This window comes from Parus major, chromosome 5, assembly GCF_001522545.3.
Source record: "Parus major isolate Abel chromosome 5, Parus_major1.1, whole genome shotgun sequence".
NCBI classification, from domain to species: Eukaryota; Metazoa; Chordata; class Aves; order Passeriformes; family Paridae; genus Parus; species Parus major.
This window is the reverse complement of record NC_031774.1, coordinates 29388565-29409009: the sequence shown is the minus strand read 5'-3', so window position 1 is coordinate 29409009 and position 20445 is coordinate 29388565. Positions and strand designations below refer to the sequence as shown.

General features: G+C 43.0%; 3 protein-coding genes across 11 annotated transcripts in view; 2 read left to right on the top strand and 1 right to left on the bottom strand.

The window, feature by feature from the left end:
- Window positions 1-1279: 1279 nt before the first annotated feature.
- On the top strand, window positions 1280-12345 carry PLEK2 (pleckstrin 2). Of its 2 annotated transcripts, none has more exons than XM_033515007.1 (9): window positions 1280-1412; window positions 3877-4041; window positions 4896-5077; window positions 5790-5881; window positions 6215-6402; window positions 7563-7664; window positions 8963-9046; window positions 10154-10232; window positions 12046-12345. In XM_033515007.1, the coding sequence occupies exons 1-9, from the start codon at window positions 1365-1367 to the stop codon at window positions 12237-12239; spliced, it is 1134 nt and encodes a 377-aa protein (XP_033370898.1). In that variant the 5' UTR covers window positions 1280-1364; the 3' UTR covers window positions 12240-12345. The 2 variants fall into 2 exon arrangements, with proteins under 2 accessions (XP_033370898.1, XP_015487710.1); XM_015632224.3 differs by having other exon boundaries at window positions 1282-1412; window positions 11321-12345.
- A 399-nt stretch (window positions 12346-12744) lies between these two features.
- On the bottom strand, window positions 12745-17060 carry LOC107206393 (galectin-related protein A-like). 2 transcript variants are annotated; one of them, XM_015632226.3, is made up of 5 exons: window positions 16917-17060; window positions 15013-15101; window positions 14081-14255; window positions 13544-13726; window positions 12745-13016 (listed from the first exon to the last, which is right to left on the bottom strand). In XM_015632226.3, the coding sequence occupies exons 1-4, from the start codon at window positions 16938-16940 to the stop codon at window positions 13583-13585; spliced, it is 432 nt and encodes a 143-aa protein (XP_015487712.1). In that variant the 5' UTR covers window positions 16941-17060; the 3' UTR covers window positions 12745-13016; window positions 13544-13582. The 2 variants fall into 2 exon arrangements, with proteins under 2 accessions (XP_015487712.1, XP_015487711.1); XM_015632225.3 differs by having other exon boundaries at window positions 12745-13726.
- Window positions 17061-17984: 924 nt separating this feature from the next.
- ZFYVE26 (zinc finger FYVE-type containing 26) overlaps window positions 17985-20445 on the top strand; it is a 46594-nt gene continuing 44133 nt past the window's right edge. For all 7 annotated transcript variants that reach the window (XM_015631642.3, XM_015631643.3, XM_033515263.1 and 4 more), the window contains exons 1-2: window positions 17985-18331; window positions 19720-19798. In XM_015631642.3, coding sequence (XP_015487128.2) covers window positions 18000-18331; window positions 19720-19798 — 411 coding nt within the window. In that variant the 5' untranslated portion in view covers window positions 17985-17999. The remainder of the gene's footprint in view (window positions 18332-19719; window positions 19799-20445) is intronic.

The window sequence follows — 20445 nt, the reverse complement described above, 5'->3', positions numbered from 1 at the left end:
ATATGACTTACTGAGCCTGTTGCCTTGTAGCTGCCTGCCTTTTCCCAAGAGGCAAAAGGTGTACAGTAGGAGCTACATAGATAACTTCTGCTTTTGAAATCTCAGCCAGCATGTTTCCTCTTTATACAGAATAAATTTTACTAACTTCCAGCAGTGTTTAGTCACCCATTGTATTCTCATGGCCTCTGCAGGACTCCTCTCTGAGTTGTCTCCAGTACAATGTTGGTTCCAATTCTTCAGTGACTCACTATTCCTAGCTAAAAGTTATAAAAATGTATAAAGATAAGTTTGTTCCTTTTCCTTGGTACATGAAAGTGTGTCCCTTGATATTGGTGTCACTTTGTCTTACTGACCTCTGTACTCTTTACATAGCAACGAATGCTTTTGTTTATTTGCTATACTCTACCTTATAATTCTTATCACAGCCCATAGCTCTGCCCACATATATCACCTTAATTTTAGTGAGTCATGGAATGCTGACAATACAGCAAAGGCTATTATTTCTGAACAGCAGCACTCTGAAATGTTAATACTGGTTTACTTCATCAGGACAAGATTGGTAAATCTATTAAACAGATTTGTCATCATGGTACCTAAATTCTTCAAAAACACAATAAACATCTAAGATTGCATTTAGACACAAAAGGCACTCTGTTTCAAGGCACTCAGGAGGTACAAGAGGTCACTGCAGTGTTTAAGGATCAGGCTGCTTTACTAAAAGCCTGCTTATGTAAAGATTCAGGATATTAGGTTGAGAACCCTGGTTTTTATGCCAAGGGGTCACTGAAAGTCGAGTGGACTTTTAGGTGCTTTGGAGGTTCTTTGGGAAAATATAGCAAAAGAAGTTACTGTAAGATTTATCAAAGTCTCCTTGTAATCATAGTATCTTATATGTTACAAGTTGTGCTGATCTGTAGAACTCCTGAGAGATGGGTTTGTTAGATGAGAACTTTTAAGTGATAGTTGTTTAGTCTGAAGTTTTGAGGTATGTGGTTTTAAAATGTTGCTTCCCCCTCCCATGCAATACCTGATTTGTCATTTTCTAGCTGCTTATATTGGCCTGGTCGCTCGGTGGTGATTTTTTGCTCTACTAAATTCTGTGAAGTTCTTTCAAGATCCTTTTTAGACATCCCTTTGTTTTACTTCCCCGAGGGCAGGTAATATATCAGAGCCAGCTCGCTGTTTAACTCATGTCTCACAGGTAGGGAGGGAGGTAAAAAAACCAGGGGAGGGAGTCTGCGTCACACTGGAGGAGGGGAGCAAAGAAAAACGAGCTTTCTTAAACAAATCATGTGCAGAGGGACAGGCTGCCAGGGCTCAGGCAATTCTGGGCGGGGGCTGTGCTCTGTTCCCTGCTGGCCACGATGGAGGAAGAAGCTGGAGTGCTGAAGGAGGGCTTCCTCGTCAAAAGGGTGAGTGCCCTGGGTCCCGCGGGCGGCTCAGCTCCGACACGAGCAGCTCCCGAGCAGGGGCTGGGGCGAGCCGGGGCCCACGGCAAGGGAAGGAGGGCTCCTGCCTGCTCTGGGAAAGGAGCTCCTCCAGGTTTGTGCAGGTGCCTACCAGGGGAACTGCAGCTGCTCACCACACACCCGCAAGTTTCCCCGTGCTGGCATTTCTGTAGAGGAAGGTGAATTAGCCATCGGGATTAGCCAGGTGTTAGAAAGCCAACACGTCTGCACCTCGCACACGCCTCTGCGGGGAGCAGTGGGGCGACCATGGGAGGATTGAGAGGCAGGAGAAGTTTTGACAGTGGGTTAAGATAGCTTGTGCCTTCTTCAGTGACGTGTCTGTGCAGGGTTTCCCGTTTCCATGAGAGAATGGAAAACAGATTACTCTTTTTGAAGGGGATCAGAGTAATGCAAATTTAAAAATGCATCTGAAGTAACTTCTTTTTTCCCAAACTCCTCAAGCAGTGCTCTTAAAAAAATTTAGCCAAAATGTGGTGAAGAGAGCTGAAAGATTTCAACCCTCCCAATACTTCTCCCTGTAGGACCAAGTAAATCATTGCTGGAACACAAAGGAGGCAATTTAGCAAGGGGCATAAACTGCTGTTAGTACCAAGACCCTGTCTCAATGATTAATATGGTCCTTGATTTCATAGAAAAAAATATGATTGAGAGGTTTGTTCAAAGCTTTGCCACGCCTAGGGAAATGCTTTTCTACAGTACGTGGCAGTGTTTCTGGTGCTAACATGAAGGTAATCCTGGTCAGGAGTTTTCCTGGCAGGGCTCCCTGGCCAGCCAGGCAGTGGCCACATGAAGTTCTGTGTGGAACAGGGGCTTTTCTCCATCCTGCCTTCTGCAGCAAGGGCAGAGCAGTCCCAGCTCCCAGCCTCCTCTCTGGGCTACAGCTGTACCTTTTGGCTCTTAGGTGACTATTGAATTCAAATGGGAAGCCAAGGCACCAGGTGTGTGAGAGGAATAGGTTCCTGGCAGCACATGGAGCTGTGACTGCCACAGTCTGTACAATATCACCCAAATACACAGCTTGACGGGAAGGAGACCACAAAGGGGACAACTAAAGGAAACTGAGGGACAAGGGAACCAAGGATCTACAGAGAAAAAAGGATAGGATCAGGTAAAGAAAACAGAATTTTCTTAAGAAGAGAACAAAAGCAAAGAGATTATCTAAATGCATTATATATGGCAGAATTATCTACTGTAATGCATTATAAATAAAAAATGAATGTGTGAAATTCAGGTAAAGATAAATTTAAAAAGGTGACCTCCTGAGAAAAGGGAACATTTTACAGAAGGAAAGAATAGAGCCATAGCAAAGAATATACAGAAAAAATGGCCAAGTAACTTTACAACACGTGAAAAAAACACCAAGGAATGCAAAGGGAAGGAGAGAACAAACCCAAGATAGATAAATTGTGTTTAGTATGGATTAGAAGACATTGGATCTATAGTGCTCTGGATTTTAGAGACTCATTACTCCACCTTTACTTGGAGATTGCTGGGTTTCCCCTTTGATTCATGCCACAACTGGACCTTACATGTTTTCTTTCTTCTAGCCATGCCCACCCTATCCCAGGTGTCAGAGCTTCCTTTACCTCCTGGTTTGCCTGCTGGCTGTAACGCTCCATCCCCTGTAGAAACATAACTCAGCTTCTTGCACAGCAAAGCTGGACCAGACACCATCAGACAGGACTGAGCCTGCTAGTGCCAGCCCTCACTGGCTTTGCTGTCCTTTCACCAGACTAAAGAGAGCTGGGGGCTGTTTACAGAGGAAAAATAGGAGGATTTGTCTGTATTATATAATCCGTGAGGCATTCAACAGCAGCCTTCATTCACTCTTATGTCATTAAAAAGCATATTTCCTTTACAGGAAACAGGAGCACAGGGAATGTTTTAGCCCAGGAGATTGGAGGCAGGTAGGATTGACATGAACTTCTCATTAGCAGTAAGTGGAGGGTGTAAGGAAAAGCCAATTCACCCAGCAAAGCACTTGCAAAACCACTTGGCACCTAGAGCTACATCAAAATGAAAAAGACACCACAAGGGTCACCAGAGAGGAGGAGCTGGTTGCCAAGAGCCCTCACACATTTTGGATTTAGCCCTGTTGCTGCCTGTGCTGTCAGCAGAGAAGGTGTGCATGTACATCAGCAATTTGGGATAATTCATGTGGGCTTTTACAAAAAACAAGTCTGGCCCGCAAAGAAGTTCTCCTGGCTGAAGAAAGAGCATAGCACTTTTCTATTCCTCTATGATTTTATAGTGATGTAGCTATGCTATTTTGTTACTTAAAATGTGTATTTCAGGGAGAGCAGGAATGATGACTTTTTGTACTTTTCATACAAGAAGCCAAGAAGAAAATATGGTCATTTCTCAATGCTTCTGTTAAAATCAGTGATGTGGATTTCTTCCCCTCCAGGGACATGTTGTTCGTAACTGGAAAGTGAGATGGTTCGTTCTGCTTCAGGATAAGCTGCTGTATTACAAAATTGAAGGAGGCAAGAAGGAGCCTTCTCCAAAGGGCAGGATCCTTTTGGATGGCTGCACTATTACTTGTCCATGCCTGGAATATGAGAACAGACCGGTATGACTGGAAAAATGTATCTCTTCTCTATGTCACTCATTTTCCAACTTCTTCCTATGTTTTCCTCTCCTCCTGGCTTCTTTGATTACTGCAGCCATATCACTGGGGTGCTTCCAGAATTAGGCCGAGCCAAAAGCAAGCTGCCACTAGCAATGTAACCAGGACAAGCACTGAACTCCTTTATTGTGTCTTTGCTCTTTCCTGTGCCCAAATGTGAGTCAGCTCTTAACTAAAGAACACCCCCAACCACTACTCCTGTGCACACAGTCAGGAGAAAAAATGTAAAGGCATCAGTCCAACAGTGTGTGGAGAGAAGACACGAACACCCCAATAAAATCTGAGGAGGATGGGGGAAAAGGGAGATTATCATCTGTCGTAGTTGTTTTAAAGCCTGGATATCCATGGGGTGCTCCCAGGCAGCCAGATCAGACTCCTTTTTCCTTCACCAATGAGATATTGCTGCTGTAGAAAGTTTTCAGCAGGAGGACTCTGGAAGAAAACGGGCCTCCTGTGTTTCTCTGCTTGCCCATGGATAGCAGCAATGCAGATTTCCTCTCTGTGAGGTATCTGTATGGTCCGCTCTCTCCTAAGTACCAGGACAGAAAACCTAGGGATTTGAGTGGGATAGAAGAGCCAGAAAAACCCAAACAAAAACACAAACAAGCAAACAAAACCACTAAAAACAACCCAGATTTGTGCCCACCATCCTCCTGAACAAGAATTGCTCTGAATTTCTTGGATGGGATGTACTGTCACACTTATTTGTGTCACTTGGGCCAGTGCTAAAAAAAGCAAAATGCAAGAGGAGAAAAATAGCTAAATTATGTTATTGCTGTGTCCTTCTTTCTCCACAGCTACTCATCAAACTAAAGACAAAAACAAATACAGACTATTTCCTTGAATGTTGCTCCAGGGAGGAACGTGACTCTTGGGCTTTGGACATCACTGGAGCTATTCATGCTGGTCATCCAGTACAGGTACAAGAACTTCACAGAATGAAGAACTCTTTCAAACTGCTAGAAAATATCAGCCTCCAGTAAGTGTATATGATTTCTCCTTCTGTTGTTGTTGTAGTTTGCAAAGCGCCTGAGTTGATGGATGGGGAGGGTCAAGGGAAGCTCTTTTCTGCACAGATCTGCTCCTCTCTGGCCAGGAGCCTCTAAACTGGCTGCCCTGTCCTAGGTTTGTACATGCTTTAGCCAGGGAATGCACTTTTTCTTGACCATCATCTTCTGGGAGTGCATGGGCACCTCCCTGCTGGCTTGAATGCCTTCCTAGTCAGCTGCAAATGTTCTCACTGGGGAAAGGTGTTACCTCAAAAGATGTAACATCAGGGAAGCACCAGGTGGTGGCTTTGTGCCCTGTTGCTGAGTTTTCAAAGCTGATATCTGGAATCCAGACTAGGATTTTTAGGGTGCATTATCTTATGTAAGAGGAAACAGAGACTGATTAAGAAACAGAAGAATTACATTAATTTGATTTGTGTTGAACAGGTAAATCAGGGTGATAAGAGATCAGTCTGAAGGGCTTTAAATTGAAGATACTTTGTGAGGCATCTTGTTTAGTGCTGCTATTGGGAGAGTAAAGTTTTTCTGGAATGTACTTAGGGCAGTGCTTCTGTGGGAGTACCTGGAATACTTCCCACGTTTTTGTGGGTAATCATGAGGACATGCCAGGCACTGACAGAAGTATGAAGCTATTTCTGCCTGTCACTCTCACCCACTGATGTGCTGTGCTCTCGTTTGCAGCAACATAGTGGAGAGAATGTATGACAGCAGTACTGGAATTAAGCTGACCCGCAATTTGGATCAAGGCAACAGATACAAAGAGACTTTCACAGGTACACCTACTGCAGGCAAACAGCCAGCTCACATCTGATACGCCACATTGCAGGGACAAGGGAGCTACTGTACTGCCTTCCTGGTGGGATAAGCTCTGGCCCAGTGGAACCTGGCAGTGCAGCCAAGCTCTCCAACACCTTTCTCTCTCGCTCTTTGGATGTATGGAAGCACACTTAGAACGCCACGCAATTGGTCAACTTTGCACTTCTCTGACAATCTTTGGGATGGTGCTGAAATGTTTCAGCAAGTGAAAACCTGTGTGGCAGGAGACTGTCTGCCTTTCCTCAGAAGAGCACACTGTCTTGGTATGAGAGCTGCCTTTCTTCCTGCAGGTTCTGCCCTGGTGGACTGGCTCATCTCCAACAGCTTTGCTGTGTCACGATTCGAGGCTGTCACCTTGGCATCCATGCTGATGGACGAGAACTTCCTCAGGCCCGTGGGAGTCCGCAGCACTGAGGCCACACGCTCCAGCGACCCCTCTGAGAAGTTCCTGGACGACTCCACCGCCCTGTACATGTTTGTAAGCGATGCAGCTGCTGACAGAGGCACCTCCTCTGGCCCTCGTCACACACTTGATTTGGGTGTTGGAAAGGTAGAATTAGAAAGGAATTAAAAACATGACTCCTTAGCCAGAAAGGCTAAGGAAGAAATACAAATGAAAGCATGGTTTGAATAATTCAAAGAAACCAGTCTGGTATGCCAGAACACATTCCTTCCCCCAGTAAAACTAAGCTGAGACCCCTCTCCCCAGCCTTATAAGGAAAAGTCCGAAGTACCCCTGAGATAACTAAAAATATGCAAAAGCAGCGATTTCTGTAAGTCACACACAAATGTTACTGTATTAGTATTCTTATAAAGATTGGTTAGTAAAGGAATAGAATATTCAAATGTATAAGTTATATAATTGTAAAAGAGAGCTCGCTCTCTTGCTTCTCTTTTTCCTGCTCTTGCTTCTCTCTTTCATCCTCTTTTTCCGGCTCTCTCACTTCTGTTCTGTTACTCTCTTTCTTAGCTATCTTAAGTCCTAAAATCACGTATTCATATTCTACCCCCTTTTGTATGGTTCTCTCTGAACCTGCTTTAAGCTTCATCTGCTGGCTCCTAGCAGGGCTCTTTCTCCCACGCCCTGAAATAAACTACTAACATCTAACTCGACTATAGAGGTCTCTGCCGTGTCCCAGACCATCTGTGCCCCGAAGTATCTCTTACATTTGGGGTAGAGGTGCACAGCATGCAAGCAAGGGCAAATGTGCAGGCTGAGAAAGTAAATGCAGAAGGAGCAGCTCTACTCTTTTAGCAGCACTAACACTGGCACTTTTGCTGGAGCCAAATAGCTACATGGATATGGAGGGATCTACAAATTACATAATTAGGCATTAAAAGAGGTGTGTCCCTGGAGTGCTGTGCTGTCTGCATGTACTGGAGGCAGTGCTGTAGTTGTACTACAGCTCAAGGCCACAGCACGTATAGCCAGCAAGTACAGATTTACAGCTGTTACTTGTAACTGTAATCTTGGTCCTAAAAGGTTGAGTGGCAGAGCTATGGAGTAGAATTTACTCAGGAAATACAAGCTAAAAACAGCTGAGGAAATTAAAATGAAAAATAAAATGCAGAGTTTCGTAATTAAAAGTCTGTTTTAGATTAAAAAGAAAAGTGGAACTGTCTTTTCCCTATTTGCAGGCTGAGAGCAATAAGAAAAATACCAGTTCCAAGGAAGAGGTACATTTCAACATCTCTGAATTAAGTGGCACAATTTTGAAACAAGGATTCTTAGTGAAACAGGTAAGCATAGTCTTGGAACCTGCCCCAGGAAACAAGAAAAAGTACAGCTCTTAGGGTTTCTTAGAGAGTAAGTGTGACTTAGACAATGATAGCTGGAGAGATGTGCCCAGCAGAACTAACTTGCCTGTCCGTACTTGAGGTCTTGCAGTTAAGACTATCCAGTTATAAAAAAGCGAACTATGGAACTTGCTCAGGCAGGATTAATTGTTATATTCTGTACATATTGAGCATATACTGAAAAGAACAAAACAGGATCAAAAGCAGAAGTACCACACAAACTCCAAATCCTACCAGAGGTGTTACGTTCACTTCCAGGCAGAGCCACCGTTCCTTTGGTTTGACCTATCCCATCCAGGTAGTGTGAATGGTGATGATGGTTTGCTGGTCACAGACAAATTTCAAAGCTGAGTAGCTTGACCTTTGTATGAGGTGGACATTTACCTGTGGGTAGTCACTCACGTACACATGGGTGCTTTGATGGTAGTGAAACATGTTTTCTTGGGCACAAGTACCTGTTGGCAATAATTGTTTCCAAGACCTGACCCTTGGTCTGGAAGACATAGTTTCCAATGCTTGCAATGAACAAGATTAGGGTCAGTTACTCTTTCAAAGAATAACACAAAAGAAGCCACCTGCAAATGGAACCCTCCCTGCACTGCATGGCCTTATTCTGAAGCCTTGTACCCAGAGCCCGAGCTTTAGTGTTGTGCAAACTGGATCACCAGATGCTTCCCAACCCTCCCTCCTCCAGCTGCCAGGGTGCTGTGAGGGTTGGCAGGGCACTGCAGGATCCCCATCCCATCACCACAGAACACGAGAGCTGCCCAAGAGCTTCTGCCCATGGCCAGCAGCAGCCAGGGACAGCCCCAGGGCAAACCTCCAGGAGAGGGGATGCTCACAGGGCTGGCACAGCCTGGCAGCAGTGAGAGGGCTGCGGTGAAAGAGTAAAGAGCTGCAAAAGGACCTGCCATAAACCCCTCAGAGCACACACAGCATGGGGTTTTAATCTGAAACCCATATTTAATCTGAAATTAAAAAGCAGGAATGAGGGATATAACCATTTGTTCCTGTCATTCTGCTTTCATAGTTCTTAGCACAGGGAAGGAAGAGACAAAGGAATTGTCAACATATGAAGAAGAATGATAAGAAGGTCATGGGAATTACCAGGAAGTTAGGAAATATTTTTCTCTGTTGGGTCAAAACCCTCTTTTTTTGGTGTTTATTTATAAGTCTCCCCTAAAGCCTGTAGGAAAATGGTCATTTCAGGAGGTTGTAATTTTAATTCTTCCATTTTGCAGGGGCACAAGAGGAAAAACTGGAAGGTGAGAAAATTTGTTTTGAGAGCTGATCCAGCTTTTTTGCATTACTATGATCCCACCAAGGTAAGTAAATGGAGAGTTACCATCCCCAGAAATCCTTTTAGAGACATAAACATTATAATGAAGATACAATTATGCTGTAAATGTTTCTGTCACTCTGGGTTCCTCTATCCATTTCCAGGAATTAGACCTTTCCAATTTATACCTTACCCTAGGAGGTTGTCCTTGTAGGAGTTTGTATCCCTGCATCTTCTGTCCTTTTTCCCAGTGAGATTCCATTTCCTAAGATGAGCATCAACAGTCTTCTTGGGATTGGTCTTTTGCTGTACCCTCACAGTCTGGGACCATGGTCCTGCAGGGTTTCTTCCTGGGTTGTGATCTTTCTGGGCTGAAGTCCCACCATTTGAGGATCATACTGTTACTGGGATTTTTAACATCCTTATTCCAGCATTGAATAGGCTCTTCTCAATAGCAAAGTATTTACAGGACTTTCTACTACTCAGTTTTAAACTTTCTCATGAAAAGTAGAACTGGTGTTCATGAATATTATAATCCATGTGAGCAACTCAGATACTTAGGGTACCAAACAGGATTGCAAGAAGAACATGTATAGAAATGCTTTATGTGACTTTTAAAGAGAATAGAAACAACATACCAGTGAAAAGAGTTTATGGAGCCAGATCATTTTTTGTTTCCTGTTCTTTCATGCTGTTTTGTGTTTTTTTTTCACTGCAACTTATCTTTGTAAGGCTGTAAGCTGAAGCTGCAGAACCTGAAGGCAAGAAACAAGAGCGCCAGCCAACTAGGGAAAAGAGACAGATTTTTCCCATACAGTCTTAGTGAAAAGCAGAAAGATAAATACTTACAGAAATATATACAATTCTGTATGTTGTTATTGATAAGACCATACATATATTTGAAGTGTGATTGCCTCTCCTTGTGCTTTTAACTGATCTACACCATGCCCAGCTACATCAGAGAAATGTCTGTGACTGAAAAAATATAGTAATGCATTTAACTACATGTTCTAATTGATTTATCTTGTGACATACATGTTTCATGCCTGAAAAAAACGGTCATTTTCCAATCTTCAACTTCATAAAAGTAATGCCTCTGCTCTGGGAAATTATGATATTTTCCAACTATGTCTTGTTTCCTTTTTCTTTGCAGGAAGATAACAAACCAGTAGGTGGATTCTCTCTTCGTGGCTGTCTTGTCTCAGCTCTGGAGGACAACGGAGTCCCAGCAGGTGAGCACAAGCCTCTAAACTTTCATATATTTATATTTATGTCATAGCAATACAGTCTTTGGGTGTGGGTTCATATATATGGCTGCTTGTATGCACAAGTGGGCTGACTTTCCATTTCCCGTTGCAAGCAAGGGAAAAAGCATGTCACAAATCCCTGTTCTGCTGAGTTGTCCACACCAAAGGGGACTTTCTTTTTTAGCATTATTTCCACATGTCTTGGGTGTTCTCTTTATATGGGCTTTTCTTAGTCATATGACCTCTGAGAATATCCTAAGGATGATTAATATTCCAGAGTTAACAAATAGAAAACACTTTATTTTTGGGTGGTATTTAACTCAAAGTCTTGAGGCATCCTCTCATGCCATCTGTTTCTGTGTCCTCTCAACTTACGCTATTACCTTTTCCTTTCTGACCTGCTAGAACCCAAATGTAGGGGACACATAAAGACAGCAATAAAAAATATACTTCTTCTGGAGCATAGGCTTAGCTCAGGCATTTGTCTAGAATGTCAGCCTCACAGGTGTGTGTTTCTGCTATTAAAGTAATTTCTTTTATGACAGTAAGCACAATGTGTAGATATCAAATATAGAACATCTTTCTAAAGAGAAGGTCTGAAAAAGCTTTGGTCTGGGAGCAGGGGGACATGATGAACAGTGGAGTTCCTTGCTAATAGGAACCCAGCTATGGGCAGGAGAAAATCTATTCTACTGTGCAAACTAGTAGGGGTTCATCATTCCAGTGTATAACTCAACTAATAGTCTCCACCTAAGCAGAGACTATTTTAGATATGTTGTAGAGTGCACAGCAGTTCATACAATCTATAGAAATGTCTATACTGTATTTGCATAGAACCACAGAATCAACAAATGGTTTGGGTTGCAAGGGACCCCAAAGATCACCTAGTTCCAATCCCCCTGCCACAGACAGGGTCAACTTCTACTCAACCTGTTTTCTCAAAACCCTGTCCAGTCTGGCCTTGAACACTTGCAGGGGTTTTGAAGAGGGAAAGCAAAGACTACAAAGTTTCATATCTGCCAGACAGATTTTCTCTGCACCCTCCTGATCTGTTGGGTTATTTTTCTCTGCAGGAGTGAAGGGCAATGTGCAAGGCAACCTCTTCAAAATCATCACCAAAAATGACATTCATTATTACATCCAGGCCAGCTCCAAGGCAGAGAGAGTGCAGTGGATTGAGGCAATCAAACCACTGACATGAGTAATGTGGACTCCATGCCAAATGACAAACCACATTTGTGACCAGCTTCCTGCTCTCATTGTCTGGGAGTGTTGTTTTTCCCTTGATAGTCTATTTTCATTATTTGAATCACCATAACACCTACCAGTTCCTGGCAGACCATGCAGACCAAATCATAGAGATCCAGAATAATTCCCCCATCTTGAATTTACCATCTAACCAAGAGACCAAAACAGGTGGATACAGATAAATGGGGTTTTTCAAAGAAACAATGAAGATATTCCAAGATGGAAGAAAAGGGTCTTTTGTACAAGTATTCAGTCTATGTCTGACAGATCCAGGTTGTGCTTTATCTTAAAGCAGAATTGTCTTGCTCCTTTCCCCTTTATAAAGGGGCTCATAGTTAAGACTGAAACATCTAAGTCATGGAAAGTGCTGATGTCAGAGGCTGCCTTTCTTGGCATACCACATCAATCTTGTGCTAAGCCACAACCCAACTGCCAGGATAATATGCACTGCAAAACAAACAAGGGGTCTGTGTGTCCATCCATGTGCTCTACTGTTTAGTTCTCTGTTAGACTGGAAAAAGAACAAAGGATCTTCCTCTCCACCATATAGGTTACTCTTATGCTGGTAATGTCCCACAGCAGAACAGGATCCTGAGTATCAAATCAGACCAATGGACATTCCAGACAATTTCTGGTGCTGAATATATTGGAAGAAATCCCTCAGCCATAAAAGGAAGACTTTCCCTTCTGATTATTACTATAAGTTCATTTATGCTGGAGCAGCATTTGGACAGAGAACTATAGTAGCAGTCCTCACTATTGCTTTTTCTATCTTAAGTCATTATTTTTTCCATTATTTGTCTACTAAACTTGTCTTTGATATTATTAAATATAAAAAAAAAACAACAAACCCAAACCACTGCATTTTAATATCCTGTGCTTTTTAGAGATGTGTTTTTTCTCAGAGGGCTGTTTGAGTATATAATATGAAAAATAATGGTTTCATACACAGTAATTTTAGATTTATATATAATCTCATACACTGGAGGGTAAAATGAAATGTAGGATATTATTCAAACACCTGATCGACCTGCCAATGCACTGTTTTGATAAAATTCCTTATTTTATCTGAATACCTGTATATGACAGCCAGATTCTGCAGAGCCTTCAAAAAGGCAGCATGCTCTATATCTTCCCTGAAGTCACAGAGGAATTTGATAACCCTCTATCCACAGATTCATTTCTGTACAGATGTTTTGTTCTCCGAGTTGTGTACTGAAAAGAAGTCTCTTCATCACCAAAGGCAGAATATGATACATGCTTGTTTATTTATTAGAATAGCCATGAATTTAGGATTTTCCTCAAAAGCTACAACAATGAAATAACAGCACAACACTTAGATGTGTTCAAATATTTAAGAGAGCTTGTAAAGAAGTTTGCCAGCAAAGGTGCAGTTTTAATTAGATGCAAGAACAAGAATGGGCAGAGCAGTTTCAGCTACAGATACCATTTCTTAGGGCTGGTCCAGAGAAGACTGTGAAATCCACAGCTGTCAAAACCTTTAAATTCTGGAAAAGCTGCCTGGAAGAGACAGGGTAAGGCAAGTAAGGAATTTATTGCTCTCTGTTGGGAAGCTCAGATGTTTTTGTGCTGTCTGAGCAGACCTTCCAGAAAAAGCAATTCCCTCCTGGTAACATGAGCCTTGCATCAGACTCCCTTATTCATTTACAAGAAAACCTCCTGCTTCTCTTTTCTCAGCCCCACCACTTGCATAATGCCCAGTTCTAGTCACAAGGCTAACAACAGCCACCCACCACAGAGGACTGAGCTCTGTCACCTGGCATGCCTGAGGGGGTAGGGAGCTGTAAGGATGTGAGATACTACTACACAACATCCTATGTTTCATTTTGGGAGGCCAGAAGTGTATCTCAGCAAAGGCTTTGAGATTTATCCAGACCAGCCATAGCTCTGTGATTGCTATGAGTGTACATGGGGGGAAATAAAAGTGTATATCTCAAACACATCAGCAAATTAAAAAGATACAGTTCCCACTCTCCAGCATCAGCCAGGGGAGAAAGACAAAACATGTCTGAGACAAGAGAAAGTACATTTTCCTCTGTCCTCTGGTGATACCGTATCTCCTTTTTTCAAGCCACTTTGGTAAGCTTGATGTCCCCTGAGATCCGCAAAGCTTTCACCAAGTTCAGAGGCTGAATGCGGTGAGTGAAGTCACAGAGCTGCCGTCCATCAAGCAAGACTCGTATTTGCTGGTGTTCACATAAGAACTCCATCTGCAGTGGAAAAGGACAGGGAAGGGTGTTAGAGATCAGCAGCAAGGCTGATTTCAACAGCATAGACTTAGAGCTAAATGTAAGGGGGATAAGAGAGCACAAAGTCTACCAGTTCTTCTGAAATGCCCCTAATAAATAACCTACCCTCTTCTGAGATGATACTGCAAAGCTGCAGTGGGTACTCTCACTATGATTAGGGAAAGGGATGCATCTTTCCCGTCAGGGCTTGAACTGTTGCTGTCTGCGCCATAGTAGACTAATTAACCTGGCAATAGCTGTTTGTAGTCATATACATAGCCTTCAGCTTTTCTCCCCTCCTTTTCTCTGTCCTATTCATAGTACCTGAAAAATTACCTTGAACGTGTCACCTGCTGTAAATGGGAAGTAGGGAATAGTCTTCTCTTCTCTTCCCCATTTCCCAGCAATTCGTGCATTTCGGGTGATGGATTTCTCACTGAAGTTAACTGTAAATAACAGCCCAACATCTTTGTTGGCATCCACTGGATCACAGAGCAGAGTCACTGAAAAGCTGAAAAATAATCTACTAAATGACTGGAACTTTCAGAAATGTGAAAGGACATGGTGAACATAGCAGATGCTTATAGAGACTAGAAATAGCTGTTGGTTTCGTGTCAGACTGAAACACAGGACTTTTACAGGCTTAGAAGCTGAGAAAGGGATGAGATCTGGCTCGTCCTTGTTTCCTGCCCCAGTGTCCAGTAGAATGCTAGTTATTTCTGATGTTGCTTTACCTCTCTGATTGTTGAAGTCAAACCCTTCAACATGTACTCATTTGTGTCCTAAAAATGGTTATGGCATTCACCAGTGGAAGCAGTGGAGTGGACAGCCATAGATGCAAAAAAGTGTAATGATGAGCGTAGTTGATGTTTTCCAGACAAAAGACAGCAATGAGCCTCTACCTCCTGTGCCAAACCCGGTTTTTAAATGGTGTTGATTCTAACCCCCCACAGACAACCGAGACTCTGGCTGAGAATTGCACCTCTTCCTGGAGGAGAAATGCAACTTCTGTATTCCCTCCCGCTCACATGAGATAAGGGCAAGGAGTAGAAAATCTTGTCAGGGCAGTCAGAAAGGCCGAACAGTGAGCTCCTCCCTGACCTTTTAATCTTAGTCTGAGTGCAGGAAAATTAAATATAGCCATAAACTATTAATCTGTTTGACTTTCTTCCTTCAAAGAACACATACCTCCAAGAAAGTGTCTGAACTTAGAAGACAGGTAGGAGTACGTATAACAGGGTGAAGCCCCCAGCAGTCCCTTCACCTACCTCTTGGGTTTGGAGTGTACCATGCCTATGATTGTGAGTTTCATGGTTGGTCTCAGGCCACCTTTAATTTCACCAACATACTGCTCCACCTGCAGGAAACAGTGAAAATGGCTGCAGTGGGTCATGTGTGGGTAAACCAGCTTTAACAGCTGCTTTAAAACTTTAACAGTTTAACTGATATAACTTGGGTTTATTTTCATATATACGAAAGAACCTATAAGTATTTCTAAAAGTACTTCTTGCAGTCTAATGACACAGTAAATCTGGTAACAGCACTACAGTTGCCCTGGCCACAGCAGATGAGAAGCTTTGTGGCAGCATGATGTGTGGCGTAGACTCTGCTTCAACCTACTTTCTCCGGCCAGCTCAAATTTGCTAAGGTTTTGGTGGGCTAACTTGGCACCATCAGGCTTTACACCAGGCCAGGCAGCCTCTGTCCTCCACTGTAAAAGCAGCGTAGATGCTGCCCTGTATGTTGACCACATCCTCACAGGCAATCCCAGTCCTTTTGTGACAGTGACTTTGAAATGGCATACTTCTCCAGAGACAAAAAATTACTTTTTGATGGATCTGCTTTTTGCCTATTCACAGAGACATGTAGTTGCAAGCTGCACCCAAAGATCTGAGCTAAATTTGCTTTTTCCAAGCAATTCTCTAACAGCTTTGATGGTCAGTGGAGGAACTAATACAGGCCATAGCTGACATGGAAATATTAAAGAGACAGACCTTGGAAACAATTGATAGGGATGTTTTGAGGCTTCATTCTCAGAATGGCTTTAAAATGTCAATGTCAGAATACTACACTGCAGCATGTAATCACTCCCCGTGCAGATTCACTTAGAAAGAAGCTGCTACAGAACACTAAATGTTATTAGCAACTTGCGTAACACTGATAATATTCCAAGGCAATGCACAACAGACCCTGTTTGAGATAAAAAGAGCTTGATCATTCCAGTGTTCCAAGGTGAAAATTCAGACAGGTTTGCTAGAAGACCTATACAATATATGCACACAAATTCAAAGATAAAAAATGTTTTGCCTGTACCTCATTTCCTAATTTTATTATACTAGTTGTATCTTCTGCTAAGATGACCTTATACAATTTATTTTCCCACTTTGACATTCAATCCAGCTACCTTTAGAGCTTCACAGATATGTTAATAAACTTTTAATTCCTAATAAGGTCAATATTGGGAGAATAATTTTGAAATATGCCTTCAAAAATGACAGCAGTACTACTAATTGTTAATGATGTAAATTTACTCTTGCAGGAGTGTACAGGTGACTCCAGCAAATATGTTTTGAACTGTGTAACAAAAGAAATGCATAAAGCACTTAATATGTCTTACATAAGGAAACTGCTTGTCAAGTAAAGAATATGACTGTAGGGAGATACTTTAAATTGGATAAAGCAATTAGAAAGTGGGTAATAAGCATTAAATATCTCAGGATAAATGAAGTTCATGTTCATAGAGGTCTCATGTTCCACTAAAGCTTCTTCCTTCTTACCTAGAGACAAGATATAAAACATTACCCCAAACTGAAAGTGCACATTGAGAAATTGTTTGTGCAGAGGTGCACCACAGTGCAATAAGAACCATCAGTAAAGGCACACAGTATCAGAGCTAAATTGAACAAATGATGACCACATGGTCTCAACAGTTACAACTCATCCAGTGTGGCTGGAGAAAATTCAGAGGTGTGACTGCCCACACCCCATTTATCTGGGGACACCTAGTTAACCCTACAGGTGAGAAATACTCAGGAAGCTGTAGGAAGTAATAGCAGAAACTCCTGCAAGCTTGTGGTAGAGTTTATTGGTGGGTCCCAGCGTATGCACATGGGCACAGCTCCCATCCAGTATTTTCCATTCCGGAGCCCTGGGGACTGACTAGGTCACTTACTTTGGCACACCTCTCCTCTGTCATCACCGCTCTCCCTCTTACACTTGCCTCGCCGCTGCAGCCCCCGGAGGAGTTTTTGTTTTGTGCGTCAGGACAAAAGCAAACAAAAAGCCCGGAATAAAAGGAGGATGTTGAGGAGGGGGGATCTTATCTCTGCCAAACAGTGGCTGGACACCACCCAGCCCCGCAGCTGAGTCACGGCCCTCAGCGCCTCGTCCCTTGTGGGGCAAGCTCACAAATAACGCGGTGGGAGGGCAGGGGACGCTCCCGAGGGGCTGTGCCTGGAGCTCTGCCTACACATTTTTATACGAGTATTGAAAATTCCGAGTCAGTGTGCGTAACATACTCCTAAGATACTCTCTACTTCATACGCATACACTTGTATATATAATACATACAAACTCCACGCCATTTATTTGATACCAATTCTCTCCTCTCTCAAATGCCTAACTATATACGCATATATATCTGTATCTATTTAAATATATTTATATACAATTTACAGCCTTATATATACACCTACATGTAGGTCTGTACACCCTATATATGCATTTACATGTACAGTAAACACTATAGATGTGTGTGTGTAAATATATATATATATATTTGTATATATATTTGTATAACTGTTTAGGGGTGAATGTATGTATATGTGTACCAGAGTGAAGTTATACAGCTATACAGGGGGTACATGTATTCCCACACACATACGCACCCATTCACGTGCACCTCTGGGTGCACGTCTTTCCACACACCCACAGCCAACCCCAGCATAGCCCACACCAAGCCCGCCGCCTGAGCCGCCCCTTCCCTCTCACGGACCCCGCGTCCGCACAGGGGGCGGAGCTTCGGGCGGGAGCCAATCAGAGCCTCGCTAGGCACGAACGAGGGGAGGGGCTGGCATATGGGGGCGGGAGCGGGCGTGGTCAAGGGGCGGGGCTTGCGCTGCCCGCGCTCCCGCGGCGGCGTCGGGCGCCCCAAACAAACATGGCGGTTATTTACATGTCGCCCCGGCTCGGCCAATGGGCGGGCGCCTTGCCGCGTGCCGGGCCGGCGGCGCGGTCAGCTGAGGCGGCGCCCAAGATGGCGGCGGCGCGGGGCTGCGGTGCTGGGGCGGTGCCGGAGAGCCCAGCGCCGCCGGGGCTGCGCCCTGCCCCGCCAGGGAGCGCGGCATCTCCTTCGCGTGTGTCACCCCGTCCCGGGGCATCCCCACGTCCTGGGAAGATGCATTCTTTTGGGAACGAAGAAGCGGACTCTCTGGAGCGTCTCTTCGGGTTTTTCTGTGAGTGCGTACGGCGTGGGCACTGGGAGCTTGCACAGGCCTGCGTGCCCCAGCTGAGCCAGTGGCACGGGGACGGCCCCGGGAAGGTGGAGGCAATTCTTCGGGCTCTGGTAGCTTGTCCCGTGGGGGTAAGGTAAGTAAGCTACTGCTCTGGTTCCGTAGACTTGAATGTGCAGTGGGGAGGAGCAATTAGCTTAGTGTCGGCTGTGGGAGATAGGTAGAATCAGGGAGGTAGCACTTCAGTGCTGAGGTGTCTTGTGATGCTGTTGTTTAAACTTTGATGTCTTATCACTGACCAAGAATGTAGCAGGCTGCCCATCCCACCGGGAAAACGAGTTGTGTTCATGGTGATTGATACAAGCCTAAAACTACTTGGAAGCATTTCAGAACTGATTTGGTTAGATTTTAGTGAAGGAAAAGGACCGTCTCTTGAAATTACGTTTCTTTGACACTGAGATTCAGTTAATTTAGAAATGGAACCACCAAGATCAGCAGTGTAGTTATTTAAAATGTTATCTCTTAATTTCTAAAGCTGCAATCTAAAAAGTTTAAATTATGCTGTTGATTTCTTGATTCTCTCTCACAGTATTTTGGAATGGCATCCGTTTTACTCAATCCCAGCTACTTTTTATCTCTTTTTATTTTTCAGTTAGGCGTATATGAAGGGTGACTTTCTAGCACTTCAGGGAACATTCGTATTCCCCCTGTCTAATCAGATGATCATAATTGTTCACATTAAAGTTCGTGTAACATTTCAGTAAATGTGCTAAGAAACAGTTTACACTGACAGCAGCTGAAGGAGTCTGGAGGAAGGTGTGGTCATAGCTAGATGAATATTGCTAACCGGCATGTGAGACATAAGAATTTTCAATATTTTGATCTTTATTACCTGGGCTATCACATTTAAAGGCTTTAGTGCTGAGATTTCTAAAGGACACGAAACTATATTTTACTTTCTCATTTCCCTCTGACAGTACTGAACATGTTCCTAACTGTGTAGGCTTTGGGATGTTGAAGTACTGAAGTGCCTGAAATGCTGATGGAAATTAGAAGGATTCTTTGTTTAATTAGTCATTGCTTCTCTTTTAATTTGGATATAGAGCTGCATTTGGGCTGCTATGACCTAAAACTTAGTTTCATTTTTTTTGGTAAAAATAGGCAGAACAGGAAATAGCAGTGTTTAGCAAGTGGTCACATTTCAATGAAATCTGCTGAAGTGCTCAAAGAGGGCTATACAGACTGAACTTTGGACCAGAACTAGATTTCTTTGTTTTGAGGAATTGTGCCAGGAGTGTGTGGCCAGTCTAAAAGCAGTTATTTGCACAGCATAAATAACTGAATTGATGTGCAAAAACACCAGTATTCTGGTTTCTTTGAATTTTTTTCCTTTGGCTACTTACTTGTCTTTCTATCTTACTCAAAGAAATACAAAATCAAAATGATCTCTGACAATGTTTTCCTGGATCTTGACAATGGAGACAATCTTGTATAATCCACTGTATATGCTTCTTGCTTTTGTAGACGGGGACAGAATTCTAGCCCAGGGAGATCTGCATGGCTTTGGCTTCTTGTGCTGGAAAAATGGCTTGCCAGAAATCAGGTACAGAAACATCCTGATGACTTCCAAATGCACTTTATAACTCTGACTTCCAAGTGCAGAATGTCTCCCTAGTTGCTTATTTAATTGTAGGCTTTCCCACGTTTCATGGAATTAAGTTCTCAAGGTAACTCGAGACATGCACTGATTTTGCATTTAACAAATTTATCACAAAAGAACTGTAATATTCACACTGAAGAGAAAAACTAGTTTTTTTTTTTAAGATATTGGAAGTTAACATTTTAGCTTTTCACATTCATACACAGGAAGATCATGAGTGTATCAACTTCTGCATTTGTGTAGTACCTCTCTTACGTTAAAGATTAAATAGCTCAGGCATCAGACAATTCTTTATAAGTTTTAGATGGTGAGGGATGTGCATACTTCTTTTTAAAAGTCATTTGTCCTTGGCTCTAATTAGACTTGCATTTTTTCTTTTTATTCTGAGGAATCGATGGTTTTGTGATTCTTGACGAGGTCTCTGTTTACAAATGTATGGATAAATAAAATCAATTGGTGTGAGAGCAAAACCTGACTGGAACAGCCTTTAACTGAGGATTAGGTTACTTCAAAGAGATATTTCAGTCTGCCTCAAAGTGTCAATGAAATAGCTATGATTATGTTTATATGCTAATGTAAAGACAAGTTTT